The sequence below is a fragment of the Crocodylus siamensis genome, chromosome 2 (assembly GCF_052110815.1).
Source record: "Crocodylus siamensis isolate JL-2025a chromosome 2, ASM5211081v1, whole genome shotgun sequence".
Taxonomy (NCBI): domain Eukaryota; kingdom Metazoa; phylum Chordata; order Crocodylia; family Crocodylidae; genus Crocodylus; species Crocodylus siamensis.
This window is the reverse complement of record NC_143396.1, coordinates 185,294,567-185,318,389: the sequence shown is the minus strand read 5'-3', so window position 1 is coordinate 185,318,389 and position 23,823 is coordinate 185,294,567. Positions and strand designations below refer to the sequence as shown.

At 42.6% G+C, this 23,823-nt stretch overlaps 1 protein-coding gene and 1 long non-coding RNA gene across 5 annotated transcripts in view; one reads left to right on the top strand and one right to left on the bottom strand.

The window, feature by feature from the left end:
* LOC149871469 (uncharacterized) overlaps positions 1-18,413 on the top strand; it is a 96,733-nt gene extending 78,320 nt beyond the window's left edge. The window contains exon 3 of the long non-coding RNA XR_016440246.1: positions 18,197-18,413. This is a non-coding gene — a long non-coding RNA (uncharacterized LOC149871469). The remainder of the gene's footprint in view (positions 1-18,196) is intronic.
* Positions 1-23,823, bottom strand: part of ABCC8 (ATP binding cassette subfamily C member 8) — a 148,145-nt gene that overhangs the window by 97,630 nt on the left and 26,692 nt on the right. For all 4 annotated transcript variants that reach the window (XM_090032571.1, XM_090032572.1, XM_090032573.1 and 1 more), the window contains exons 7-8: positions 14,260-14,424; positions 9,097-9,252 (exon numbers count right to left, since the gene is read on the bottom strand). In XM_090032571.1, the coding sequence (XP_089888697.1) occupies positions 9,097-9,252; positions 14,260-14,424 (321 nt within the window). The remainder of the gene's footprint in view (positions 1-9,096; positions 9,253-14,259; positions 14,425-23,823) is intronic.

Genomic DNA, 23,823 nt, shown 5'->3' with positions numbered 1-23,823 from the left:
CTACTGGATGCTGCTCTCCACCTATCCGTGACCCTATTTCATCTGCCTGGATGCATGCCTTGGTCGTGTGAATTCCAGACTGGTCTCCTTGGGGACCCCACCCACCCACAAACTTCATCTGGCGCCCCTGGCTGTGAGTGTGGGGCATATGGGCCAGGGTGTCTGGGCAGCAGGGCTGAGTTTGGCAGCAGCAGCAGAGACTAGCAGCAACAGCTGGGACTGCCAGGAACTGAGTCTGGCCACTATGCTGACCCAGCATTATTGCGTGCCCAAGGGCAGGGAGACTGGCCACATATGCCATGACCTAGGCTGCCCCCCACCCCATGCCTTGGATGGGCAGGGCTGAAGGATCCAATGCAGGCAAAATAAAATTTCTTGGTGGGCCTGATCTGGCCTGCAGGCCATATTTTGACTACCCCTGATATACGGGGACCCTGATGTAGGCCTTGCATGAACAGACCAGAGCCAAGAAATGGGCAGTCATTTACAGTAGCAGAAATCAACATTAAAAAATAACAGCTAAGATGATTGCATTTTTCTGCTGTTTCTGCACAAGCCATTTCCTTTCTGTGCTGCCAGATGTTATTCTTAATTCTCATTCATTAACTAGACATGAGGTCTAATGCAATTCCCCATGGAATTAGTGGGAATTTTGCCACTGAGTCAGCCAGAATCATTCCTGCTCCAGCTCACGTCTTGACTTAGAGCAGCAATCTAACCCTCAATAATATTAAAATGATTACAGAATGGATAAGAAAACATATCAGATTTCAGATGTGCACACAGAAGTCTGAGCTTTCTCATAGTATTTCAGATAGAGGTGACTGGCTTACAAGTGAAGAAATAAAGTAGTTACACCCAGAGGAAATCACTCCTTTCTCTGTGTATAGTTATTCACTAACATTTTAGGATACACAAGCTAACATTGCTTAACACTTCTGCCTCTTCACCACTAAGTATAAAATATAGCTTCTGAAGAAAATTATGTGAAATGGATTCAGTAAATAATATGCTGCTTTTCTTCTTTAGATAATCATAGGATTATAGAATCATAGAAAATTAAGGTTGGAAGGGACCTCAAGAGGTCATCTAGTCCAACCCCCTGCTCAAAGCAGGACCATTGCCAACTAGATCATCCCAGCCAAGGCTTTATTTAGCTGGGTCTTAAAAACGTCCAAGGATGGAGAGTCCACAGCCTCTCTGGGTAACCTGTTCTAGTGTTTTACTACTCTCCTAGTGAGAAAATTCTTCCTAATATCTAAACCGTCATTGTTCCTTGTTTTATCTGCTACCACTGAGAACACTCTATCTCCATCCTCCTTTGAGTCCCCCTCCAGGTAGTTGAAGGCTGCTATTAAATTTCCTCTTGATCCTCTCTTCTCTAGACTAAATAATCCCACTTTTCTCAGCCTCTCCGCATAAAAAATGTGCTCCTGCCCCAGCCTCTGAACCATTTTCATTGCCCTTTGCTGGACTCTCTCCAATTTGTCCACATCCTTTTTGGACTGGAAGGCCGAAAAGGAACACATTTCTCCAGATGTGGCCTCACCAATGCTGAATAGAGGGGAATAATCACTTCCTTTGATCTGCTGGGAAGACTTCTACCAATGTAGTCCAGTATGCCATTAGCCTTTTTGGGAACAAGGATACACTGTTGGCTCATATTCAACTTATTGTCCACTGTAACCCCCACATCCTTTTCTGCAGAGCTGCTGCCCAGACAGTCAGTCCCCAGCCTGTAGTCGTGCATGGGATTGTTCTGCCCTAAGTGCAGGACTTTGCAATTGTCTTTGTTGAAACTTATGAGACTTCTTTTGGTCCAATCCTCCAATTTGTCTAGGTCACTCTCAATCCTAGCCCTACCCTCCATCATATCTACTACTCCCTGCAGCTTGGTGTCATCTACAAACTTGCTGAGGGAGCACACTATGCCAATTTCCAGGTTGCTGATGAAGGAATTGAACAAAACCTTCCTCAGGACTGACCCCTGAGGCACTCCACTTGATACCAGCTGTCAACTGGACATAGGCATTGATTATTACTCTCTGAGTCTGATGCTCCAGGCAGTTTTTTTTATTCACCTTACAGTCCATTCATCCAGCCTGTACTTCCTTAGATTTCCTGCAAGAATGTTGTGGGGGACCGTATCCAAACTTTGCTAAAAATCAAGGTACACCGTATCCACTGCTGTCCCCACATTTAGAGATCCAGTCTCCTCATGGTCAGGCAAGACTTGCCTTTGGCTGAATCCATGCTGACTGTTCCTAATCACCTTCTTGTCCAAGTGCTTAGAAATGGATACCTTGAGTATCTGCTCTATGATTTTTCTAGGGACTGAAGTGATGTTGACCAGTCTGTGGTTCTCTGGATCCTCCTTTTTCTCTTTCTTAAATATGGGCACTATGGTTTTTTCAATCCAATCATCTGGGACCTCTCCATGAATTTCCAAAGATGATGGTTAACAGCTCTGAAATCACATCAACCAACTCTCCCAGCACCCTTAGGTGCATCCTATACCCATGGACTGGTATATGTCCATCTTTTCTAAATAGACCCTAACCTGTTCTTTCACCACCGTTGGCAGCTCACCTCCTCCCCAAACTGTGCTGCCAGGTGCACTAGTCTGGGAGCTGACCTTGCTTGTGAAGACTGAGGTGAAAAAAGACATTGAGTGCTTCAGCCTTTTCCATATCCTGTCTCACAAGATTGCCTCCCCATTCAGTAAGGGACCCTCACTTTCCCTGATCTTCCTTTTGTTGTTGACATACTTGTAGAAACCCTTCTTGTTATCCTTCATGTCTCTTCGTAGCTGCAAATCAAATAGGAGCAAGTACATTTAAATTCTGCTGCTTTTTAAAAAATATTTGACAGGTGAGGCTACAGCAGAAAGTAGCTCAAAAAGCAAAAGGGATAACAGGCCAATAGGTGTACATCTATCACAGGAAACTATTGTTTCCTTACAGAGGCACTGTAGTAGTGTTAACTTCTCAAAAAAATTCTCAGTGAGAGTGGGGGAGGCTCTATATTTTTGGTTGAACTGTCGACCCTTCCAGGCTAAGTAATCTGCACTTTCCCACTGTTTCACTGGGCTAAACATCTGGGGATTTTTGTGTTTTCTCATCTTAAATCCTTGATGCAGGCACATCTGATTTTCCTGGGCCCTACACATGCAGAAAGGTTGCAAAATTGAATAATTGTTCTAGCCAGTGACTGCAGCAGTACTGTTCAAATGAGAAAAGGAGACTGAAGAGTACAGATGGATATTTATATTGATCAGGTTAAGGAGGATAAAGTGGCAGACAGATTTCATGTGCCAGGTGAAGCTGGAAAATCTCTGGGAGTATGACTGTAAGTGGTTTTGCCACCAATTAAAGTGTCACGGGCTAGGTACAGACACTGCACTTGTACTGGTATAAGTGACTGAAACCAGTCTATACTTGTAACAGAACAGTTCAGCGCACACAGACTGCTTTAAAAATGGCAGAACCCAGTCTAAGACTTGCCCCCTCCCCCTGCCCTACCCAAGGGTGAACGTGCATTGTGTTTTTATACTGCTTACAGAAAACTGCCTAACCTAGATCAAGTTTTTTGGTTCGAGTTGATATCATATTTAGAGGTGAGACCTCTAAATATGCTTGATGGTTTAGCAAGCTTTCGGATAACACAGTATCCTTTTTTTTGTGGGTTATGGTATGGGTACCTGGTACGGTTGGGGTTTAGACATACCAAGCATCCATACCATAACCCACAAAAATGTTCTTTCCTTCCCCTCCTCCCCTCACGTGAAATGTATGATTGGCCTCAGAGCAGTTCAATTGCCTTATCCACTTGCACAGACTACCGACTGATTCCCCAGTACACACAGGGGAGACACCCCCTTCTGCACTCCACTTAGCTTGAAAAAGGATACTGTGTTATCATCAGCCCACCTCCAAGTTGGTTTAATAAAAGGTATCGACTCAAACCAAAAGACTCTGCCTATCATATAGCCCTAGACCAATATGGCTGAGCCCAAACGAAAACTCCCTAACTGAGATCAATTCAATTTCAGGCTTTCTGAAGTCTGCACCTCGCCTGGATGTTCAAGTCACTTTCATAGAAATGAGGCATATGCACTTATGTAAAATAAAAGCCCCAACCACCTGAAACAATTAGTACCACAAATCTAGTGTAAACTTTGGGCTATGCTCAATGCTGTTACCGATTATGTGAAATGGGGAGGCAGAACAAAGAAGTTCTTTAGGTGAGACTGCGTTTTCTGCTCTTTAGGTAAAAACAGCTGTTTTTTTCCAGCTTCATAAAAGCACTGAATTATGACTAAATTACTTTGACAATGTAATAGTGAATAGTATATTTTATATTTGCTCATAGATTAAGGGTATGTATTAAATCTCAGTTGCTGATTCTAATGCTTGTCCTCTGAAGATATTACACCCAGGCTTGAAAGCAGATTCTCACATCAATTTGAAGATGGACAATGCAGCTCCGCTCTTAATCTGCTGTTTGAAAAGGAAAACAAAGCAGACTGACTTTTAGCTGGGCTCTTTCGCAATTGAAGAACTTAGAAAATCTCTTAGAGTGCCTCTTTTAATCTTAGGGATGTATTTGGTAGCCCTGTTGGTCTGAGACAAAAAGAAATGCAAAACCTTTTTGTCTCAGACCAACACGGATACCAAATACATCCCTGAAGCATAAAAGATGCCATATTTTAGCCATTTTTGGAAATATAAGCTTCACTGCTGAACAAGAAGGAAAGCTTTTTTTGAGCCTCCTTGCCTTCCTGACATCTGACACCTCCAGAGATGAGAGCAGCCTTATCTGCACATTGAGGAGCAACTCACGCAAGACTCTCAGACCCAGGGGAACAGACATCCAGCCTCAAAATTCCCCTGTGCAAAATGAAGTTTATTTTCTACCTAAGAGGATTTTTACCATCTTGGATTTGTCCTCAGTCTGAAGAAGGGTGCAAGCCCAAAAGCTTGCAAAGACAGATAATTTTTTTTTGCAATTTCTTAGTTGGTCTAATAAAAGGTACCATCTTTCAATCTTAAATGTTTCAATCATTTTCCTTGTAATGTATCTTTATTATATCTTGCTAGAGGAATATGGGCTCCACAAAACAAGGTTGTTTTAAAATGTAGATATCACACATTTACACTGTAGTGAGTGGTGCTAACAATCAATATCAGGGTTTTTAAATTCTTAAGCAGTGTTAAGAATATACCAGTGAATTCTTAAACAGTATATCCAGATATACCCAACAGAAGGATTTGCCATTTGCATTTATCAAGTCACTGTGACAATACTATTACTTATGACATACCACTGTGACAATACTGTTATTTATTAGTAATGCAGACTCATGTTTTCAGATTCAGAATACAGTACTCATAAAGGGCCCTCTGATGCAGCACTGATTTGCCAAGTGATATGCTCCTATTTCCAGTACATTATACTTATTTTATAAAGAACTGCTTGGCTGAACTTCATTTACTCTGTGAGCAGCCAGATTTCATATTTCATAGTTCATGTTGGACTACAGACCAGCTGAGAGAGGCAGAGAGCAGATGGTGGGTCACGGGGGGGGGGGGGAGGGGGGGGAGGGGTTGAAATTTTATTTAAGGTACCTAGAGTGAAAAAGGCGAGAGGCAGAACCAGGTGGCAATCATTCTGCAAGGGGAAGGAAGGTGGGGGGAACACCAAAAAAACTTGGTTTTTCAAAAATTTCCCATCCCACATCAACACCAACCCAAGACCCTTTCAGAGCTTTTTCACAGAAGGTGTGGGTATGGACAGAAATGAGAGAACAGCCAATAGTCCAGTGACTGTGTCAGTTGACTGGCATGTAGAAGGTGAAGGTGAAGATCCTTATAGACCAACCAGAATAGAGAGAGGTAGTTAGCTGTGTCAGTCTGAAATAAGGCAGAAAATAGGGTAGATTCATACCTAATAGACTGTAACTAAATCAGAGATGTATACCATGAGGTTTCATGAATTTGAGCTCACTTCATCAGATGCAGCATCTGATAAGCTGAGGCTCATGAAAGGTCATGCTATATATCTCTTGTTTAGTTATTCTATGAAGTGCAAATGTATCCTCTCTCCTGCCTAACTTCAGACTAAAAACAGCTCACTACTTCTCTCTAGGCATGTCTACACATGTATTAATGCACCATAGGTACTGCACATTAAGTTTAGTGCCTGTAATAAGCTGTAACCAGAGCTACTGCTCAGTAGCACTGGTGCACACCATTTTAGTGATGCCAACATACAGTAGACTAATTGTGCATTAGCATAATAGCAGGGCTTTTGCCCTGACACACTAAAATACAGTAGAATTAGTCTACTGTGCATTTAGTGCCTTGTGTAGATGTGCCCTCTAACTTACATAGCAGGAACTTGAGCATGGGCCTCCAGCATCCCAGGTGAGCATCTCACACTCAGGTGAGTCAGTTTTTCAAACATTTCCCCTCTCTCTCCAATCCAGCAAATACTTAATTTAATTGCACAAAGTGGAACATTTAATTGTACAACATGGATTTCTTATTTTCCAACAAGGGTAGAATAGCCTCTACCCGATGGTTTGGGGGCTCACCTGGAATGCTGAAAAGAGGTTCAGGGCCACACTTTGCCTCATTTAGATTAGAGACTTTAATCTCTTTCCCACATCCCAGGAGAATACCCTAATCGCAGGACTACTAGTTATTTTGGAACATTCAGCCAGTCAGTGTCATTTTGATCAGAAATTCCTTCCTTTATCTTAGTAAAAAATGGTACATATGTTTCCACAGAGTTCTGTGTTTGATAAAACAACATTTTATGACTAAGAATTGCTTCATCAGAAGGTTTCTAATCAGCTTTAGTAAAAAGGACCATGAAAAAGGGGAAGAAACTGCTTATGAGGAAACAGTACCATAAATGACTAAACTAAAAGACTTCAGTAAACACACTGAGCTGTACATTTTATCAATGGTGGTGCAGGGACTTTGAAAACAGAGCTGGAACATCCTAAAGAATGATGAAACCTTTCACCTTCAGTCTGTAAACTGTTTAATTTTTTTTTGTTATACATATTCAGTATTAATGTTATTGTTTAGGTTAAGTCAGACCCTATTGATCTCCCTAGTATTATTAACAAGAGTAAAAACTGTAAATATATATCAAAACTGAAAGACATTTCTGGGAATAGGTGAATGTAAGAGACTCTAGAAAGAAGCATCAAAATGCTGGTTCTTTTCAGGCAGTTATCACAGTTAAAAAAAGAAAAAAAAGAAAAAAAAGTATGATCCTATCCAAGGCCATGTTCAGATGAGCATGGACATTTGGTTCCCCAGGGACCTTCTTGCCCCTGGAGAATGCCCATGCCATGTGCCCTCTGGTGCAGAGCAGTTTACCTCGCATGGGGTAAGGGAAGCTGGGTCCAGCAACTGTGCTAGTGCCAGCAGCCTTACCTGAGGTCCTGAGGGCCTGGCTGGCAGCCACAGAGTGGCCCCAGTGGGTCAGGCTCCAGTTTTGGGCAGCATGTGCTGCAGCTACGTGCACCATCCTTTTTTTTTCCCCCAAGCAGATTTTTTTGACCCTGGGACCTCCTGGGGTAAAAAATCCTCCTGCATTGCAGGGTAGCAGTACTGGAAACACCTGAATGTGTGGTGTGTGATGCCCTAGATGGGTTTGTGGCACCACCACGCTCATCTGGATGCTGCCTAAGAAAGTATTAGCAGTCCCCAATTGACAAAAGTCCATGACTAACGTAGCTGAGAAGTCAAGAATTTGGTCTGTATTAAAAGATGTTAGATGGGAGATTTATATAATGTCTTCCCTATAAAAGACCTCAGTTGACCATTGTCATGAGAATTAACAGTCAGTACAAGTATTTAAAATATATATTTAAATGCAGTATGGAAAAAGTAAGAAACCCTAGGTATTCCTAAGTATAAAAGGTCTGTTCTTAGACTCCTTGGGCACATCCCCACATTCAGGGCCATGGACATGCAGCAGCAAAAATAGTAGTGGTTCAAATGTGTGCTGCTACTTTTTGCCATAGTGCACTCCACTGCACATGCATGTTGGTGTGTGGTAAATTGCCCTGCTTCAGGGAAACTGACTTTTCTCCACTTTTCCCAGCTTAAAAAGGCATGCTGGAGGACTGCAAGACCTGAAGGACAACTAAAGAAATGCAGACGCTCTGGCCAGCAGCCACTCTGGGGGAGGACCAAGCCTCTGTGTGTGCCAACACACACTCCTTTCACAAGTGCATTGATGCTTTTTTTGTGTGTTTGGGGGTTTTTTGCTACCGGGAATTCCTGGTAGCAAAATTTTCCCCTATGCTGTAAATCTGCAGTGCAGGGCATGTTTTAATGTTCTGGGCATGTGGTTTGTGGCACCACAAACCGCACGCAGTGAACATTTAAACATGCCTTCCATTGCAAATTTGTAACACGGGGCCAAAATTTGCTACCAGGATTTGCTGGTAGCAAAAAAATAAAAATCAAACAGCCCCCTCCCAGCCCACCCCCAAAAAAACAGCAAAAAACCCCAAACCTCAACCCCCCCCAACCCTGGTACAAAAACTGACACAACACATGTATAATAAGTGTGCATGCGCACACACAGAGGCTGGGCCATCCAGAGCAATGCTCGGACTTCTGGTCAGGCCACTGTGCTCCCCAACCAGTGCCCCTGCTGTCCCTGGCTGCCAGGTAAGACTGCTGAGGCCAATACCAGTGCTGACCCCAGCTTCCAGCTCTCCTTGGCTGAAGAGCTGGGAGGAGAAGCACACGTACAGGGGTGTGCACTGTGGCAATTTGTGCTGCTGTAAGTGCACGCCCCTGCATGTCTCAATGCAGCCCTTGGGTCTATATGGAAGTTCATCAGGCTTTGAAAGTGACAGCAGGATTGAGTCCAAAATAATTACAGTCAAGATACTGGAGTATATGACGCTATAAAAAAAGGGAAACTCTCTTTAATTCTTGGTCTAATATTAATAATGCTTACATTTGTTAAGACTTTCCCTACCTTTTCAGTAAGATTCACAAGACAGCAGTCACTATTGGGTTAAGCACATTAATAAAAAAAGGAACATCTCAACTTTCTTACCTGCACTGGCATAGCCCAAAGGTTAGGGCAGAGGAAGAAGAACCACATCAGTTGATTTGTATCTATGGCAACCAGGTTACAGATCTGGCCTGCAGTCATTTCCCCCATAGACATGTTTGAAGTTGAGAGCTGCATAATCTTATTGTATATTTTTGTCTGAAAATTAGATAAAAAAGTGAAGGTTCGTGAATACACCTACACAAGGTCTCCAGTTATAAATAGAAGTTACCCAATGCTGTATGCCCTGAGTAACCAACATTCAATGGGAATATTGATTCTGCAAAGCACTTTGCTCAAAAAAAAATCTGACAAGGATATTGCAAATCAATCAGCACCCTTCCTTTTCCTGTCTCCGATATGTTTGCTAGGAATTCCTACTAAAATGATAACACTTTTGCCTAGCTATCTAGACAATTGTTTAACACAGTATAAGCTTTACTTGTATCAAACATTGTGGTTAGAAGTGTTTCATAGGTTCTTAATTCTTCTGCAATTTTGCAGTTTTTTTAGTGCATTTTCAACCTGATTCTGGGTAGTTGTATTTGAAGTGCCTTTCATAACTATTGGTGTCTTTGGGGCCAACTGAAAACACAGTGGCAAAACACATCACAGCTGGCAGCAGAACTGGTAAACGTCAAACACTTGCAATTTCCTTTCCTATGTTATGTCAAAATGTTGGTTTCTAAGACATTTTCTATCAGCACTAATGAGAGAGGGGCTAATACCCCTGCTAACCAGATGGGGCAACTGACAACAAACGCCCAGGAAAAAGCCAACCTATTAAATAGGTACTTTGCATCAGTCTTTCATCAGTCCCATGGGACACCCATGCCTGCTATGGGACAGGGACATCCGGGTGATGGGGATCCCCTACCCGCCATAAATGCTGACCTCGTGAAGGAACATCTTGAGAAGCTGGATACCTTCAAGTCAGCCGGCCCTGACAATCTGCACCCCAGGGTACTCAAGGAGCTGGCGAGCGTCATAGCCCAGCCCCTGGCACGGATCTTTGAAAACTCCTGGTGCTCTGGTGTAGTACCCGAAGACTGGAAGAAGGCCAATGTGGTGCCGATCTTCAAGAAAGGGAGGAGAGTGGATCCGGCTAACTACAGGCCCATTAGCCTGACTTCTATCCTAGGGAAGATCTTAGAAAAGTTTATTAAAGAGGCCATACTTAATGGACTGGCTAACGCCAACATCCTGAGGGATAGCCAGCACGGGTTTGTTGCAGGTAGGTCTTGTTTGACCAATCTCATTTCCTTCTATGACCAGGTGACGTATCACCTGGATGAGGGAGAAGAGATTGATGTCATATATCTCGACTTCAAAAAAGCTTTTGATCTGGTATCCCATGATCACCTCTTGGCCAAACTGGCCAGTTGTGGCCTTGGCTCCACCACGATCCGCTGGCTGGGAAATTGGTTCCGTGGTCGGACCCAGAGGGTTGTAATTGATGGCAGTCACTCATCGTGGTGCCCTGTGACCAGTGGGGTCCCTCAAGGCTCTGTCCTTGGACCCATACTGTTCAACATCTTCATTAATGATGTGGACATTGGAGTCAGGAGTGGACTGGCCAAGTTCGCCGATGACACCAAACTTTGGGGCAAAGCATCCACGCCAGAAAATAGGCGGGTGATCCAGGCTGACCTGGACAAGCTCAGCAAATGGGCAGATGAGAGCCTCATGGTGTTTAACACCGAAAAATGCAGGGTTCTCCACCTTGGGAGGAAAAACCTGCAGCATCCTTATAGGCTTGGCAGTGCTACGTTGGATAGCACTACAGAAGAAAGAGACTTGGGGGTCATCATTGACCACAAGATAAACATGAGCCTGCAATGAGATGCTGTGGCTAGTAAAGTGACCAAAACCCTGGCGTGCATCCATAGGTGCTTCTCGAGCAAATCCCGGGATGTCATTCTCCCCTTGTACTCGGCTTTGGTGAGGCCGCAGCTGGAGTACTGCGTCCAGTTTTGGGCTCCACAATTCAAAAAGGATGTGGAGAAGCTTGAGAGAGTCCAGAGGAGAGCCACGCGCATGATCAGAGGTCAGGAAAACAGATCTTACGATTATAGGCTGAGAGACATGGGACTCTTTAGCCTGGAAAAGCGTAGGCTCAGGGGTGATCTGATGGCCACCTATAAGTTTATCAAGGGTGAGCACCAGGATCTGGGGGAATGTTTGTTCACCAGAGCGCCCCAAGGGATGACAAGGTCGAACGGTCACAAACTCCTGCAAGACCGTTTCAGGCAGGACATAAGGAAGAATTTCTTTACTGTCCGAGCCTCCAAGGTCTGGAACAGTCTGCCAGTGGAGGTGGTTCAAGCACCTACATTGAACACCTTCAAGAGCAAATTGGATGCTTATCTTGCTGGGATCCTATGACCCCAGCTGACTTCCTGCCCTTTGGGCAGAGGGCTGGACTCAATGATCTCCCGAGGTCCCTTCCAGCCCTGATGTCTATGAAATCTATGAAATAAGCAAAATCCCAAAATCTGATGCCTAACAGGAATTTACAAGTGTATGATCAAGAGGAGTTAAATAACTAGACAGCTGTGAAAGCTCCCATTTATTACCCAAACTCTCACTGGTTCATGTTGTAATCAGGTGGACAGAGTGTCTACTATCAGCTACTATATGACTGAGTTTTCAGCTGTCAGAGGGTAGGTTTGGGCCAGTATATCTGGTGGTATTACCCTGTAATGTTACACTTAATTATTGTTTCCTGCTAGTTTCTCAAGTACAGCGCTTTGTATAGCATATAAAGATTTCTCAAATCCAGTGTTCAGTTATCTAATATCTGTGGGCCCAATTCTATCATGTGGAGTACTCACTTACTTTGTAAGATGGCCCATTGATTTCCATTACATTACTGTGGCAATAAGAGACCCTTCAATATAAGGGTGGTAGAATCTGTCATTACAACCAAGGAGCATTAAAGGATGCTTTAAGGATAAGGTTACACTTTTATATGTTACAACGACTCCAATTTTAGATGAGTTACGTCATGTTTTAGAATCTAGATCTTTTTTAAAACCACATCTCATTTTACTATCACTATATAGCCGTTTTTTTATTAAAACCAATTCATAAATTCAAATGCTGCATTCTTGAAAAAGCATGACTTCTTATTATGGCTTGTATGATCTGTCCTTAGTAAACATATTGTATCCATTTGAAGATGCTGAAGAGTTGTTCTTGTTCGTAAATCAATGATCAATGAAGTGTTAATTCTAAGATGAAGTGTAGCGATATTAGAGAATGTTGATTATTCAGAAAGTTTATGGTATATTAAGTATCCCTGCATTTTTAAGCCTCTGCTTCGGGTAAAATTTAGAGAGATACTTTATATTCTGCTCTTGTATCTTTTACAGATTTTCTTATTGACCTCAGAATTCATCTCCTTGGTCAATAAACCCCCTACCCCTATACTTTCTGACCTTCAAGGATACTGTAAACGCTAATCTGTTTACTTCAGCTTTTCTCAAAAGGTTGAAGGTTTGTACCTTTTTCCTGGTGAGAAGATTATTTTCAATATTACTGGTACTTTTTTTCACATGGATATTTGATTTTTGTGACATTACACTTTTGTACATGTACCCAGATGTATATACAACAGACATACAGTATAAAATATATAAATAAATAAATCTCCACGAAAGCAGCAAATATGATTAAACAAGTTATGAAGTAATAATCATATTGTATACATGCAAAATAAATGCGTATATAATTACTATTAAACATGTTTCTTTCCTCCTGTCTTAATTAAAGAAAACTTCCGCATGTACAGATACTGAAATGCTGAAGCTTCGAAGACTGGAAAGCCTGCAGTGCTGACACTGTGCAGCCAAAGTGGAGGTGGTGGGAGGGGGGTTGGAGCGGTCCTGCGCACATATCTCAGAATGCTCTGTAGGCTTCCTTAGTCTGCCTGGTAACAGATGGCAGCAGTGAATAGGGTACCTCTGATTGAGTGCCCCAGGCTGTCTATAGCCGGCCTGTGTTTCCCTATAGCACAATGTGGGGATTGTGAAGACAAAGTGTTCTGCTCCCTGTTGGAGCAGCAGAGTCCAGAGAGTGACACACTGGGCATGTCTACATGTACTATTAATTCAAAGTAAGCTTACTACACACTAAAAATATTGTGTAGTAAGCCTACAGGGGAGCATGTCTACACATGCTCCCTCTTGGGAGCAGCCTGGTACAAGACTGCTTCTGCCCCCTCTGCCCTTCTGAAGCAGCCAGGGGGAGTTCCAGCCCACCCCGCCCCCCGCTAGCCTGGGGGCTGGCAAGGGGTACAGGGTGGTTTTATTGGGCATTGGGCCAGGAGAGCTCTGCCAGCTGCAGAGGCAGCTGTCTCCAGGCCCCATGTACACTGTGAGGGGACCTGATGTGCACAGGGCCAGGAGAGAGTTGCCCCTGCAGCAGGTAGAATGCTCCTAGCTCCATGCACATCCAGACACACAGCTGCCAGCAAGCCCCCTGCTGGGCAAGGGGTTTCCCGGGATCATGGACCTGGCTGCTCTGGGGGGCAGGTGAAGGCTGGATTCCAAGTCCCTGCTTGCACCCCAGAGCAGCAAGCTCCATGTGGGGAGGAGGCACACGGCAGAGAGCTCCCGGTCCTGGCCCTGATAAGCAACCAGCTCCTGGGGGGAGCCAGGAGGCTGAGCAGCACCAGGACTATGAACAGACAGCTCCCTGTCCCCTCTGGACCCCTGCTAGCTAGGCTGACCAGGAGCAAATTTGATCCCAGCCAGTGTCTACACATTTTACTGTGCAGTATCTACTATACAGTTTGTTACTACCTGTATTTATAGGTAGTAGCTAACTGTGCAGTAGACTAATTTACTGTGCAGTACCTGTGATCATGTGTAGATCATGATACTTTACTGCTTGGCCCCCCACCCCAAGAGAAATGCTCCTGGGAGTGATTTAACACTATTTGTTCCCAGGTTATTTGTCTCCCATAGTGGCCATTTTTATTCTTGGAGAAAAAAAAGTCTGAATGTCTGTACACTCACAGTTTCTTATGACTACATTTAACCTCATCACAGGAATTCCTGATTTACTCTATGAGCCTATTATCTAAACATTACATATACTGAACAGACTCACATGTATGTACTTTATCAATGTAAAAAGATTACTTAATAATATTCTAAATACCTGTATTGCTCCTCTCAAGTTAATTCCAGTTTCTATAGCAACGTAATATGATGCTTGGAGGAATGTCCTTTGCAATAGAAGGGCAAAAAATAGGAGAACAGCCAAAACATAAGCATTAGACAGGAACTCTTCAGACGAAATAAAGAAAACACCAAGAACGTTAATCTGTAAGAAAAAGAAAATTGGGAGTGAGATTGATTTGGGACTATTTCAATGAAGTTTGTTTTTATATAACTCATGTACAAAAAGTGCAGTTTGTACTCTGGAAATTATTCCAAATCTGTCTGAAGGCTCAGAGGTCTGCTTGGGGGTAGAGGAGGCATTTAATTAGAGTGGTTCTGGGACAGCCACTCTAATTAAAATAGTTCACCACCACGTGTATTTAGCCCCCACATATTTTAAAATGGCCGCAGGACACCTTATCTAAAGCTCATTTGATGAATTTTAGATAAAGTGCCTCTGCAGCCATTTTAAAACACATAGGGAGTTAATGCATGTGAAAGTGAGGTGACACTGGAGAGTTCTAATTAGAATGTGAACTAGCATGTGTATAGGCAACTGGAGAGACAGTAATGCATTACACCTAGTCAGGAAAGTTTTCTTTGCAAACAGAAGAGTTAGAAAGCTATTTGATTTAAATGATAGACTTTGTAGGATTGGGCTAGATGCCACTCTAAAATCTTCAATCCCTATCAATCGATAGAAAATTTTGAAGATCGATGAAATAGATAGAAAGACTCCAAATTGACAAAATGTCTCCTTTTCATCAAGGCACTTAAGCATGTAACTCATCCTTATAATTTCAAGGGGGGCTACTGACAAGTTTAAAGGTAGGCACATGCTTGGGAATTTTGCTGTGTAGTAGTCCATTTGCAGAAATTCTATGGGAATGGGAGATTTCTATTGTCCAGGGTAACTAGCAACTTTGGAAATTCACTCGTATAGGCCCAACATGTTGTGGCAGTACTAGCTTCCTCTCACTGTTCCTTCACATTGTGCCTTAAGCCTGACTCAACAGGACTCCTTTCTATTATAGGATAGTTCAGCCTCTGTCCATATAAAATCTTTGGCATCTTGGCTGGGACTGTCCATATTGAATGTGGCTTTGTGGCTTTGTATTGTAACATCTGTACCCTAGAAACTAAACTGAGGCCAAACAGCTCATTAAACACTGGCCAAATTGAACAGCTATCAAATGGCAAAGACTTTCACTTATAGCTCAGGCTGGATATGAATGGGTTTCCCAGAACTGTCCCATCTCCTAGTTAAATGACTTTTCTTGAAGAAGGAGTTAATTGGTTACGAGGTCTTGAGAGTCAGACTGAAGTCAGGCACAAATTTCTCCAAAGAACCAAGATTCAATTTCTGTAAAAGCTTAGTCATGCAAGTTTTCTTTACTCACATAAATAGTTTTACCAGAGTCATGGGTGAGTTACTTGAAAATGAAACCTGGACTACTCACTAGAGCAGGGGTCAGCAACCCCTGGCACACATGCTGAGCATTGCATGCGAGGCCATTTTGCTTGGCACGCCATGGCCACCCCTGGCTCTGAGTAGCTGCTGCCAGTGACGGAGCCCGGGCTGCTTCCAGCAGGGCTTGCAGCATCCCAGCCCAGAGCCTGGGCTGGCTACAAACAGCTCATCACCTCCATGCCGGGAGTGGGGGAGAGACAGGGCTGCACTGCCTCAGGCTCCCCCCCACTGCCCGCTCCGAGGCGCGCCTGCATGCGCTAGTGCAGAGCTGATGCTGGAGCCCAACACAGCTATTTGGAGCCTCCCGGCTGCAGCCGGCCCCGGCTCTGGAGAGCTAGTGCCAGCCGGGATCCCGGGCTGCTCCCAGCAGGCAGCTGGGATGCTGTAAGACCTGCTGGGAGCAGCCCAAGCTGCAGCAGCTACCCGGAGCCAGGGTAGCTGCTGGCAGCCACAGAGCCCGGGCTGGGGGGCAGGGGCTTTGGGTGGAGGGCAAGGGGCAGTAGGGCTGGGGGGCAGGGGCTTTGGCTGGGGAAAAGGGACACAAGTAGGGCATCCTGCCATGTACCCCTTGCCCTCATTTTGTTTTTCTGCCATGCCAGCACTCTGGCACCTTCCGAGGTAGGCATTGTGGTATTTTTCGGCACTCAGGCCAAAAACCTTTGCCTAAGCCTGCACTAGAGCATGGAATGAATGAAATTTTAAAGGGCTGACTCCCATGTTGCAAAACAGAAGCATCTGGAATAAAACCCATTTCATTCACTTGCTTATTTTCAGCCAGCACAAGGAAGAAAAAGAAAAAAAAATTGATGGAAGCTGATTTTCTCAATAAAAGACAGTGCCAGATAAATAAGAGTTAGAATTTCTCTTGCCCTGGTATGTGGGACAATGTGAAATATGAGGCAATGAGGCAATTAAATAACAGAGGTTAAAATACATGGCTCTTAGTTATAATCCTTAGCAAAAATGTTTTATTTCAATTGATTGCTGTTCAGTTAAAACTTTGCAACAATTCTGGGGTTAAATTTGGATACTTCTCCCTAAAACTATTTGATAATAAGAACTTACAGGAACGTTTTCCAAAGCAGAGATCTTCTAATTTTGGATGTCTTTGCTTTGGATAATGGGAAGTTGAGGTATCTATCCATAATTAAAGACCACTTTGCTTCCCTGAGCTGATAAGTAATATACCAGTTATTACTCACATGCTGATATACAGTACACATCTGCCAGAAAATCGAATGATGTTAGTGAAAATACCCAGACAATTTGCAGACTTCTATTGTGACTGCAAATAGCCATGTCTATAAAACTGAAAATTGAACTAATGATCTAATAATGGCCTTCATGTCATACCTAGTGCTTAACTACAGTACTGATCAAGTCTATCCTCTACTGATACTCAAATGTGAATGAAAGAGCCCTATGTTGTTTCCCGTGTAAAGACTTACACAAGGCTGGAGAATGACAAGCCAGCCAAAAGAATACCTGTATCACAACCATCCAAGAAAGTGCAGAACTTTTAGCACCTGAGTAGGTTTGAACAATAAGGACCATGGCTACCCACAGAATCGGATATGAAAGAAATACTGTTAAGAAATCCAATGCTCCTGATTTTCCAGGATACTGTATATGCAAGCTCAAGACCAGAAATGAGTTTTTTTGGGGTGGGGACAAAGGAACAATAACATGCTATGATCCTTTGGTATATTTTAGATTTTTAAAAAGGAAGAAATGAACTTTTGTTTACTCAAAAAAATGCAGAAAAATGCATATTTAGATGAACAGACATCTCCTGAGATGCACAGTATTGAGTCAGGCATTGAACTGAACCAATAGCTTGGTTTCTTGTTAAGGGTCACACTTTACTTTTACTGCTAACTTTGTCAGTGACAATTCTACAGTGCACAAAGGGTGAAATTCACTCAGGCACACGGCTTTCTTTATTGAAAAGACTGATGAATAGATCTTGTGCTGAACTGCTGCACAGGGATGAGTTTCACTAAAAATGAGAAAAGAATGTCTCTAAATCATCATCAATGATACTGTGGCTCTACTGGAGAGGCATTCTACTCCGTTTATTCATAAAATAAGAAATTACTCAGTTTTGGCAGGAATCATGAAAAACTTTTGCATCATCCTTTCTTCTAAAGCCTTTTGAATCAATACTTTAGTTTAGGACAAGGTTTTCTAACTGTGAAGAATGAAAAAACAAAACAGCATTGCAATTATGTTCCTGCTTATCTCTACCATTAACTTTAGCAGATATGTCAATTTAGCCTGTAACAGTTTAAGGTGATTGATAACAATATTTGTCTGTGTATATATAACTGCTGACAGAAAACTATACAAGTCTTGGCTGAGTTTTCAATCAGAGATATGAAGGTGACTGTGTTCAAAATATCACTGACAACAGCTTATGTGTCAGCTCACTGAGAGACTATTTCCTTTGCTTTCCTTTCTCAAGGGTTCACATCAGGTCAGTTTCAAACAAGTCTCAAGCCTGAACATGATCTACAGTTTAAACTGCTGAGCTACCAGTTCCCTGCTACTGATGTAAAGCCACAAGCCGGCCCTGGTTCATTTGAAAGCTTCATGAACTTTAGTCCATCCTCCGATGAACTTGGGCTGAATTTGGAGTAAGCAATTAAAAACAGAAGCAAAGGACACTACATATGGTTTCTAGTCTCCTCGATAACATTGCATGCAGGTCTGTTTCCAATCATTCCGCCTGTTCAACCCACCTGCAATAAATGACAGAAGAAATAAGGCCACCAGTACCATGGTCATTGCTCCTGGCCCCCATTATTTGGTCACAAGGTTGTAAATATGAGAAGTCAAGTTGTCGATATGGCACAGTCAAGCCTTGCATGGCGCACTAATAGATTCTTATTATTTAGCATAAAAATCTGAGCAAAATATTGTCACTTAAAGAAGAACTGGTATAAAGATGTCATTTCTTAAAGAATGCCCACTGCCTCAGCAAAAATGTTCAGATGGGAAGTGGAACTTGAGGGTCTGTACAACTGCTATGGTGTTCTGCAAGGAAAGCAAATTTTCTTCTGAAAAAAGAGCTATGCTGTTTATACTGATGAATTCTCCCCTCAGGCAAATCTCATTTATTTGTAGCAAAAACACTCCTTCTGTCAACCGATTCTTTCCCACGGGGCTAAATTACAGCAATTATTTTTGCAGCTCTTCATAGATTTCATAGATTTCATAGACATCAGGGCTGGAAGGGACCTCGGGAGATCATCGAGTCCAGCCTCCTGCCCAAAGGGGTCTTCGCTGGGGTCTTTTCAATTACACAGACACAGGTTAAAGATTTTCCATCTACTCTTTTTTTAAAGCCCTTACAAGAGGACAGAGCGGCAACAACAAATGAATCTGGTATACTGGGGCATAGTACCTGTTAAAGATCTGAATCTGGTAGCAAAGAGAGGCTATGTATCACTACATTCATAGAATCATAGAAAATGAGGGTTGGAAGGGACCTCAGGAGGTCACCTAGTCTAAACGCCTGCTCAAAGCAGGACCAGCCCCAACTAGATCATCCCAGGCAAAGCTTTGTCTAGCCAGGTTTTGAAAACCTCCAAGGATGAAGATTCCACCTCTCTGGCTAACCTGTTCCAGTGCTTTACTACCCTCCTCATGAGAACGTTTTTCCTAATACCTAACTTAAACATCCCTTGAAGCAACTTGAGATCTTTCCTCCTTGTTCTGTCATCTGCCACCACTGAGAACAGTCTAGCTCCATCCTCTTTCAAATCACCCTTCAGGTAGTTGAAGGCTGCTGTTAAATCCTCCCTGCTCCCCACCTCCCAAGTCTTCCTTTCTCCAGACTAAATGAGTCCAGTTCCCTCAGCCTCTCCTCGTAAACCTTGTGCCCCTACCCCAAAGCCAGTTTCACTGCCCTCTGCTGGACTCTTTCCAATTTGTTCACATCCTTTGTGTAGTCGAAAACCCAAAACTGGACACAGTACTCTAGATGTGGCCTCACCAGAATAGAAGGGAATAATCACTTTCCTTGATATGCTGCCAATGCTCCTACTAATGCAGCCCAGTGCCGTTAGCCTCCTTCACAATAAGGGCACACTGTTGGCTCATATTCAGGTTATTGCACTGTAACCCCCAGGTTCCTGAGAGAGAAAGTTCACAGTTTATTCAGCAGTTTAGTTAAAGACACAATTTGCTCCTTGACTGCACTATTTCAGTGTTCCCTTGCATGTAAAGTTGGGAGAGGTTCATCCTACATCTCAAAAAACCCCACACAAACAAACCAAAAAAAAAACAGTTGACTGATCACATTTTGCAAGCAGAAAGATTTTGGTGCAGTGCTGATTCATAGTAAGCACTGATCTGACATATCTGTACATTTCTGTTGAAAAATATATCTTTAAAACAATTAGAAACCCAGGCTAATCTTTCATTTAAAATAATTATTTTATTTGTCTGGGAGAAGGCTATCAAATTGTAAGAACCATTTTCATTATGATTGAACTTGGGCAATTCATATGAAAGGACTGAGGATCAGAAAACAAAATCTCTAACAAAAATTAAGTTAAAACAAGAGAAATGACTTTTCTGTTTTCCTTCCCCATCCCTTCAAACTTAAAGGGGTCAGTGAAAACTAGGTGAATGTGTGTCGGGGTGGGGAGGTGTTGGTGTGGGTGTGTTACAGTTATGCAATGAGAAGGAACCAACTCTTGATTGAGAAGGTATTGGAATTAATCAGATGTTTTCTTTTTAAATGTTCCCTTTAGGTATCTTACTGAATGGAATATCTGCCATCGAGATTTACACTGGTGATCTGTCAGGCCGTCCTCACAGTCCTGCAATAACTAAATATTTGCCAAATATTCTGCAGTAGTCAAAATTCTTATTAGATATTGTTGACCCATGCTGAGATTTTTATTAAGTATTATTTAGGATAATGCATCATGAAACAATCTTTCTGTTGCTCTGATCACTTGACACAAAATGAATGTGTGGCAGCATTCACTGGAATGAAGCTGGGCAACATATTTTCAGGTGAAAAATGTAGAGAGCTAACATTATGTTGTTTTGGTCTTGAACTATATCCTTGAACTAGCAACAGATACTGAAATATAGCCCCAGAAAATGATTCTGGGTACAATGAACAACAATGAGACCTCCAAATATCTCCCACAATCATATCTGCACAGTGAGATCCAAGCCGGTTATAACAGGTGTATATCTCAATGCCAGTCATTGTCATGGTCTGCTCACCTGTTTGAGCAGTCTGCCCACCTATCTCAGCCACCAAGTCTTTGATGGAATAAATAAATTATTTCTAGGCAAGAGGATGCCCATTTAATAAACCAGTGTCTAGGGTTTATCCACAACTCCAACCTACCCCTTTCGTGTCCCAGGCCTCATAGGCGTTATTACTTCTAGCACTTCTGCATCCCTCTGACACTGGACGCTACACCCCTGTGTCTAAGTCTAGACAGCACTAGACTCTCTGTGTCCTTATCCCCACGCCCCTCTGGCGCTAGGGCTCTCCGCAACCCTATAGTTGTGCCCTCAGAGAATCTCTCTATGTGCTTGTCACTAACACTACCCAAGTTCTGGGAACTTTTTTCTCGGCACTAATGAGGCCTCCAAACCTCACCTTTTAGCCTCACCCTAGTCCTCCGGTATAAACAGAAACACAAGTTATAGCCTAGAGGCTTTTATTTAAGTCTTATCAACAACACCAGTGCTATGCCCCATTTAGGGATCAAACTGACACCCTTATTACAGCATACCCTCCAGCCTAAGTACATGGGAGGTTCCTATAGTCTCGCAGCACTTGAGTAGCAAAGCACACAGCACCAGCTCTTAGACAGCTTCCACATGCAGGAGCTACTTCTCTAGCAGCTGCCAGAGACCAGGTGCCCTGCTGGCTCCAGCTCTGAGCTTATATAGCCCAATCACGTGACACCTGCAGGTGTTACTCAATTACCTTCTTATGCAGTTGCCCCACAGCTGGAGAGCTCTGCTGACTAAGCAGAGCTCCCTGGCCAGGCTGCTTTAGCTTTAAAGGAGCAGGCACCTTTTAGTGCCCTGCTACACTGGTACAGTATATGGGTGCAATCTGGTAGATCTTTGGCAGCTTTCCTCACATGCTAAGTTACACCACTGTTTTCTTCTTAAGCACTATGGGCCAAATTCTCTAGAGTTATGTCAACAGAGAATTGCATCTTTTTTTTTTTCCAAAGGGGCAGGACATCATCCTTTAAATATAACTATTGAAATAAAACTATTTTAAACCACATGCATACTTCACAGCCTCCTTAAGATATTTATCACAATGATGTTAAAAATAAAAATACCCCAGGCAAAATCTAGGCATTTTATATAATCAGTGAGTTTCATCCAGCAAGATACTGAGCATTGAGGTCCTGATATAGAGCACCTGATACTTCATAGTATCAAGCTCCATCATTGTTGGATTTCCTTTTCATAATTTTGTGGATTTTCTGTACAATTTGACCATATTACTTCATTTGTAATTTCTAGCAGGCACATAATCTGCTGACAGAGCAAGCAGCTGTCACATTGTCAGGGTTTTTCCGCTAGTGCTAGATGATGAATAGACATACAAGTTAATGTCATGAGAATAGTTCAAAAGATGAACACTTAAGACTGAAACTGGAATTATAAAACAAACATGACTATGAATTTTAAAAGTTGAACCGCTGTGACAGGCTGTGGTACTTAAAAAAAACCATTACTTATGCTGCCCAGGATATCCATGAGGTCTCAAAACTTTGACCCCATTACTATTTGTCTCTATCTTAAAGCACTAGAAAGATAAAGCAAACAATATATATTTTCCTAACAGGTAGTTGTTTCAACCCACTTTTAGTAGCTTCTGATTGCGTTTGCATTTTGCCATGTGAGGCAAAAAGAAAAAAAGAGGAAAAAGAAAAAGAAAAATTAAAACCATAGACAGGCTGATGATGAAAATATATGGGTCCATGTGAGCTTCAAAAAAGTTTTCTACAGATATGCTGAATACAATTTTATAAATACATACCACTGTTAGAAAGCAACAAAGGTTGGTTCAGTGCAGCCTCTCTCCAACTGACCCTTTAGGCAGGTAAACGTCAACTTAGAGGACACTTAACTATCTCTGAATGCAGATGAAGCAAGTTTGACAGACAGTGATAAGTTCTGCATCAGCACAAAAAAAAAATCCTTCTACCTCTACCACATACAGCAACATTCATCGCAGTATAATACAAAAGCTTTGTTCACAGTATAATATAAAATCTTACTTAGAAGTTCTTACTCCCTTTCCTTTATCTCTCCCCTTAGAAAAAACCCAACTTCAATTATAAATCTAAGCATGTGTTGAGCAGTAGCAAACCCCCCAGTTTTTCTTTTTCTTTATTTATTTTAAAATGCATTCCCTCCCCTTCCCCAACCATTTCTGACTTTTTCCATCCCTCTCTATTCCCTATAGATAAGTATAAGTAAGCTAAGATGTAGGATAAGCTTTAACATTTTATTTCAGGTAGTAAGTTTTATTTTTCTCTCCCCTCTTTGCAAATAAGTGCCCTGCTATTTTGATATAGATATCCACTGTTTTATAAGTGATAATTATTATGTTTGTATTGATTTTATTATTGCTTTTATATTGTGTGATTACTGTTTTAGACTTGTGTAAGTTAGCATAAGTCAACTCAAGTTTCCATCTTGTAATGTCAAGCCTCCATCTTATCCCCATTCCCGGTTGTATAACCTATAACTCATACTACCCCTCCTATGTAACTTGGTTCCTGAATGAATGGGGATGAATGAGGGTGCTTGAGAGACAATGGCAGTAGGTCTAAAAATAGCTCCCTCTGAATGACCAAACCATCAACACCAATACCTGGACCAACGACCCAGCCCCTGGAAACACCCTCAGCATTCAAGAAACAAAAGATGAGGCAACCTACCAAGGCTGCACATGCTCACTAAGAACACCTGGAGCCCTCTGGAACAGGACTGACATGACCTGGACAGGCCCTCCTCATAGGAGATCAGAGGTAGTCTGCCCCATAAAAAGGGGTAGTGAAGACTGACTCTTTGGGATGCCCT